Source organism: Numida meleagris, chromosome 1 (assembly GCF_002078875.1).
Source record: "Numida meleagris isolate 19003 breed g44 Domestic line chromosome 1, NumMel1.0, whole genome shotgun sequence".
Classification (NCBI taxonomy): Eukaryota; Metazoa; Chordata; class Aves; order Galliformes; family Numididae; genus Numida; species Numida meleagris.
The window spans coordinates 77,359,119-77,365,597 of NC_034409.1; the positions used below are offsets into that span (position 1 = coordinate 77,359,119).

The 6,479-nt window shown below is 48.8% G+C and overlaps 1 protein-coding gene across 1 annotated transcript in view; it reads left to right on the forward strand.

The window, feature by feature from the left end:
- VTCN1 (V-set domain containing T-cell activation inhibitor 1) overlaps window positions 7-6,479 on the forward strand; it is a gene marked incomplete at its 3' end in the record, with an annotated part of 10,969 nt that continues 4,496 nt past the window's right edge. The window contains exons 1-2 of the mRNA XM_021397291.1: window positions 7-4,626; window positions 5,650-5,714. Of these exons, the coding sequence (XP_021252966.1) occupies window positions 4,595-4,626; window positions 5,650-5,714 (97 nt within the window). The remainder of the gene's footprint in view (window positions 4,627-5,649; window positions 5,715-6,479) is intronic.

A 6,479-nucleotide genomic window follows, 5' to 3' on the forward strand; every position in this document is an offset into this window, starting at 1 on the left:
CTGGGGTGGGAACAGAGGTCTGACTGTTGGTCATTCTGTGAGAGGAATGCTGCTCTAGTGTCAACAGTGAGGACCGGTTCTTGATTTCTGATGAATAATAGCTGGGTTGTAAATAGAGAAATCTGTACTGTTTGTTTGATTAGGCCAAGAAGACTAATTTATTGTTCCTTCTTCTTACAAAGCCAGTTTTGGAACCTCTTCCTTCCAGCAAAGGAGACATTCTTATGCAAATGCTGTTTATAACTTTCCATTAGTCATCCAGAAAGGACTGTCAAACAGGGAAAGGTTAGGCAGTCTAAATCTCCAAGTTAGGCGATTTAAGTCTCCAAATTGCTGACTCTGAAAATTCAAAGTGAAAGATTAATTTGAAGTAATCTTTAATGGAACAAACTGTAACCCGTTCTTGTCCTTGTTATGTGCTCAGTACCAGAAGACAATGTGAAAAGAAACGTCTCATCTGTCTGTTTTTTGTCTTCCCATCCTTACATGTGTATTTTTTTATTGGAACTTCCATCCAGAGTTACAGAGGGAACACATAAGCACAGCACTGTCCTCTAGGCACATAATTTCAGTCTAAAAACATCACAGTTCTCACAGACAAAGGAATGTGTTTTCACATTAGGCCTTCCTTACACACCCTGTCGCTGACATTTTCCAAGAAACTGTGAGAATTATACCTCTGAACAGAAAACTTCAGAGAACTGCAGTCAACTTTGTCTGAGCTCCACATTTGATACGAGGAGAGAAGTGTATGGACAGCATGGGCTGCTAAGCCTGCCAGGGCCAGGTCCTTGTTTCAGTTTTTTTGTAGACTTGAAGGTTCAGTCAGTCTCAGGGACTGACTGCCTCTCTGTGCTTTGGCAAAGAGAGCTGTGCGTCATGGTAGCCTGAAGAATCTTGCATAGAAAACATTTAATGACCTTAGTCCTTCTGTGGGGGTTAGATGCAAGTGTCCTCCATTTCTTGCAAGCAGAGTTTGCCCTCAGTGTTCCTTACTCAAAATGTTTTGCCTGTTGTGTATCTTCCTTATCTGCAGGAGTCTTCCATTGAGGATGGGCTTTGAGAGGCAAGAGGGGGACTTAGTCACCAGACTGGGGAAACAGGGAAATGTGAGAAAGCTAGTGGAAGACCTGGAACAGGCCTCTCAGCATAGAAGACTCCAGAGTTTATCTAGAGAAGGGTATCATAGTAGGGTATCACTCCTTTCTCAGAGGAGGCAAAACACACCAGTGACACAGCTGTGCTTGTATCTCCATGCACGAGCGTCTGGTTTGTCCCCAGAAGACCGCAGAAGTACAGAAGCTGGCTCAGCAGGGCTTCTTGGCCTTTCCAAGGCAGAAGGTAGTCCACAGGAGTGCACTGGCCACATGGGGTTCCACATCAGGACAGACCCTGGCAGCAGCACACAGGCTGCGTAGGTGGATTTGCCAGCTTCCAGCCCAGTGTGGCTCATCACCTCCCTGTTTTGAAATATGAGAGCTTGTTCTGACTGGTGCTGCTTCCTTCTTCCCTTCAAGGTCAGGTGAGGCCAAGCACAGGTAGAGCCGATAAGGCAGCATCGGACTCTCCTCCTCCCAGTCTTCAGCGTGGGTCTGCTGGTGCTCCCATCTACAGTGCCTCTCAAGCACCTCAGTGCTACCATTACTCATGTTAGGAGCAGAAGGCTGGAAAGGTCTCCAGCATTTAAACTTTTTCAGCCTGCTGTGCCTTCACGTCTCTTGAATGTTTCATCAAACTTGGCTGCTTGTCAGTATGCCAGTCCATCTTCTCCAAGTTCCTCTCCTTCATGGATACGTCCTCCAGTTCTCCAGTGACACTGAAAGAAGTCATGAACTTGCTGTAAGGGAACTCTTCCGGAAAAATACACTACTACTCTGAAGAAAGAAACGTGTTGCACCATGAAGGGCAGAGTGGCTGGTCTGGCTCTTGTGCATGTGCCTCCCACAGGCCACAGAATGTCTTCTTGGGCCCTATTTTTTTTTGTTGTTTGTTTCTGTTTTTCCTGACTTTCAGTCCTTCCTGCTCCCACTGTTCCTTCTGCAGGCAAGAGGCAGCATGTGATGTGGCCAGCTCTAGGGCACTGGCTGGTGGGCCCAGCAAAACTGGTATCTGCTGAGGCCTTCCCTCAGTCAAGAGCTGATGTCTGCCTTCTCCAGGTACTCACCAGCTTTCAGATCATGTGGGACCAGATCCTGCTGTCATATCTGGTCAGATATTGCTAATAAATCCAGTAAGAGCTAAGCAGACTTTGTGGTCATGTAATGTGATGTTACCTTGGATGAATGGTCTTGCCCTTGTCCTACCAGTGCAGTCTGTGCCTGAGAGGCAGGCCTGTTTTTCCCAAGTGGAAGTAACCCAGTCATCAACCCAGAGTGAACTAGTGCTGAAAGGAGACACCTCGTTTGCACAGTGCACCAAAGGCAGCTGTAAATCAGGTCCCACTGAGGGCAGCAGGATGTTTCTTAAAATTTCTTTCCCACCAGATCACTGTGTCCCAGAGCTGTTCTTTGCTTCTAGTAATGCCACGCCAATTTACGATAAGTTGAGTAATCAGTAGAATGATACAAAATAAATCAGATCTCTTCAGATTAAAGAGTTATTCCATGCTAAAGCAGAAGGGAAGAAAAAGCTGTATGAAATCTGCAGTCTAAGTTTAAACTGTCGCAAAAGTCAAAGAGTGGCAGTGATTATCAAGTGAAATATTTCCAGTCCTCATTTTCATTTGAGACTGTAGGATGATGGATGAGCTTTCAGTAGCAGCTGGAATTGGAGCATTGGAAGTAGGCCCTGTCCACATCTCTGCCACAGGCCTTGCTCAGGGCCTTCAGGCAGCTCCTCTACCTGTACAGCAATTATCTTAGCAGTCAAGCACTCCTATTGAAGCAGCACATCAATGACTGAAACAAATCCAAAAATCCAACAGCAAACAAACCCAGTGTTGAAAGGAGAAGGTCCCAGCCTGGCTCCTCTGTCCTGCAGGCCATGTAGTCCTGTCCCAACACGAGTAACGCTGGATGTGGCGTTCCTCTGACTGTATGGACAGCTAATTCAGCCTCCTAACCCAGCAGGAAACGATCTTCTTTCTAATTTTCCTTTGCTTCCTACCAAGTGACTAAGTGTAGTGCAGATTCAGATATGCACTCTCACCAGTGCAAGGTGGTAAGACATAAAGAGGAGGTTCCACACAAGCCGTGGCATGTAACCAGCCTGGTGTGAGGAGGTTGGAAGTGCTAAGTCCTGGGTGCTAAATGCCTTGGAATACTTGGTTGACTTCAATGCATATACAAGAGCCACAGCCTCTTACAGCTCTCTCACTGTTGTCTAGAAAGTCTGTTGTGTGTCATGCACCACGTCTGGATATGTTCATTCCTTGTAGCAATTAATGGGCTGTTTTAGAGTTGAACTGCGATCCAAAAGATTAAGCACACACACGTCTGACATCTTGCACATACCCAGTTAGGTGGATACTGTGTTCCTTAGGGCATCTTAAGCTCTCCTGAACATCACTCAGTCTTTGCTGCTGGTTTGGTCACTGATGAATGTTGATTATATGTTGGGTCTTGATTTGGACCTCTAGTTGTTGCAGGGAAAGTAATTTGCTTTGTTTGCCAGGCTGGTCACTGCTGGACTGTTCCCAGCTCCTCCAGACATCTTTGCATGGAAAAGCTGTTAGCTCCCAGTAACCATCCAAACTGACTGGAGGTGTCTAAGGACTGTGAAAAATCCCCCTTTCACCATCTTCCCCGGAACACAGTCCGCATGTAAATGACAGGATATTCAGGCTCCCTTTGAGAAATCAAACAATGGTGCAAGCTGCCTTCCCTTCTCTGGTCTTTCACAATCTCTGCCCTTCTCAGCCTCTTCATCCCCAGGAGCCACTCAGTCTAACCTCAGCCTTGAGGGAGACCAAGCACAGAGGGAAAGACTTGGAAGGACTGGTCCACTTTCTTTCTTTTACATGCTCTCATGTCCACAGCTCTGAGAGCAGCAGGAGCTGGGCTCAGGGAAGAGTAGTTTTGTCTGAAAGAGTCCAGCAGTCAGAAGAGGGACCATCACCAAACCTGTGCAGCTATTCTGAGCTCAGAGGAGCCTCTTAGCGCAGTACAGAGAAGCAGAAGGTGTACGTTGCAAATGGGGCCAGGAGATGGACCTGTCTACCCAGTGACAACAGCATAATTGAAGATTTTAGCAGCGAGACCTGAGCTAGTCCTGGATACAATGCTACCCACTAGTGACGGGTCAGCTGTGGGTCTGCATGGGAGACTGCTGCATCCTGACCCCAGGAGTAGCCAGCTACCAAACCGTGAGCTGGAGTATTTTTCAGTTTAAATCAAATTAAATGCTTCTTAAATGGATGGCTTAAGAATTCTCTCCTCTTCCCCTAGTGACTGGCCTGGTGGGGGGAGCCAAGATGCTAACTGCTTCCTCATTCCTGGGAGCTCACTGCTTGGACTCACCACTCCTTAGCTGTGTTCAGTTATTTAAGCAGAACAGCTTGGGAGAATGCATCGTGTGAAGGACAGGGACTGTGCTACACACTGTGTGTGACCTTTGGGCACCTGGTGTTTGGCTCGTCTTCATAGGTGCGGTGACCATGGCATCTCAAGGCCAGGTGATGTTCTGGAGGTACGGTATAATCTGTGTCTGCTTTGGGAGCGAGAGGAGGGAGGGAGCTGCTTCTTCCAGAGCCCTTGACTGTATCATGCTGCTGCCAGGAGCTTTCTAGAGAGCAGTTCTTTGCAGCTTGACCCTATACTGCATTCACTAAGGCTACATCAATACCAGAACAGCTTCCTTTCTATTGTCAGTAAGACTGTGCAGGTGTCGGATACCCATGTGCAGGTCATCAGCTGCACCCAGAACGCAGATACGTGTCCTAGAAACTCTGCATGGGTGGAATTCACCATCTCGAGTTTGAATGCTGCTGTAGATTGGGGCAGTGATGGCTTGAGGAAGGCTCTGTGTGCCTGCTCAGGTAGGCTGGGGTATCCCGGGCCTGAGGAAGGTTCCATGTTCCTGCTGAGCCACCAACAAGCTGCATCTCTTCACCTCAAGTATGAGCTCTTCCAAGATGGATGAAGGCAGAGGTTCCACTGAGGTGTGTGAGACACCTGCACTTGGATTTATTCTGTAGGAAGGGCTTCAGCTGCTCAGGGTGTGTGTCCCATGCAAGCTGAGCAGCAGCTGGGGGCAGGATGGTCTGTGTGTGAGTGGAAGTGGCCTCTCATGCACAAGCTGTACTCCATCTTCCTCACATCTCCTTGGTTTGGGCAGCTTGTGAGGTGGATGGCAGTGCGCTGCTCACTCATGGCTTGGGGCCTGGGGTCTCAATGCTCTGCTCACCTCCCTGGGGACCTGTTCCCTCATCAGTGAGGGCAACCCGGTTCGGTAGGGAAGGGCTGTACTCATGCAGTCAGGAGAACTCTGCACTGGGAGAAGAACCTGGGGCTCCTCTCCTCCCACCCTTTGATGAAGGGCACTCACCCCAACGCTTGTCACTACCACAGTCCTGCACCTCACCAGAACACCTCACTTCAGGTCTGCTGCTTTCCTGCCTCCACCTCCTTCCTACCAGCAGCTCTGCAGATGTACGCCAGGTGTAAGGGTGGTAGGCTGCCTGGTAATGGTGTCCTTTTTTTCCCCAAATAGCATGACCTCGGTCATTATCATCCTAGCTGCTGTGATTGCCCTGATCATCGGGTTTGGGATCTCAGGTGTGTGGCCACTTGCATTCCTTGCTGGTACCAGGGGCTGACACAATCCTGCGCTGGCATCTGCAGCCTCCATCTTGAGGTGTGATCCTGTGTGGAAGGGCCATCCACCAGCCTTTAGTTAAGGCTTCATTTATAATGATTGCACGCAGCATGGCTGAATGAAAGTTGCACAGGTGACTTCTGCTCTGACATTTCTCAGCGAAGTGTCATTCCATGGCATTAAACCACAGCCTGGCTCTTGCATAGCCCATAGGTACAGAAAAAGGGAAAAACTGCAATGTGTGTGTCATTGATGAAGCCACCTACAAGGCGTTGCCAGCTACACTGGAGGCCAGCCTTGCCTGCACTAATGCAAGGCAATGGTGGAGCTCCCAGCGCGTGGACACTGGTCGATGTTGCAGGGGACATGAGCTGTCACAGTGACAACTCCAGGGCCCTGCTTCCCTACCATGGCAGCAAGAATGCAAGACGGATCCTCTCAGAGAGGCATCTCAAAGCAAGGCATGGCTTGAAGCTGCTGAGTTTTCAGGACTGGTGCTTTCTCAAATGTCAGCCATTTTTTCCCCCTCCCTGAGGCTCTGTGCTGTGCTCCTTGCAGACTGTGAGCTCCTGTGTGGTTTAAATAACACAGAGATTTATGCACACAGGCTGAAGAATGGCTCTTGGCGCTCAGAGCTTGGTGAGGAAATCTCTGTTGGATCTGAATTTCCAAGAAGGCATGGCCTTCTTGTCATAGGCATGAATGAGCTCAGCTGCTCAGGGGGA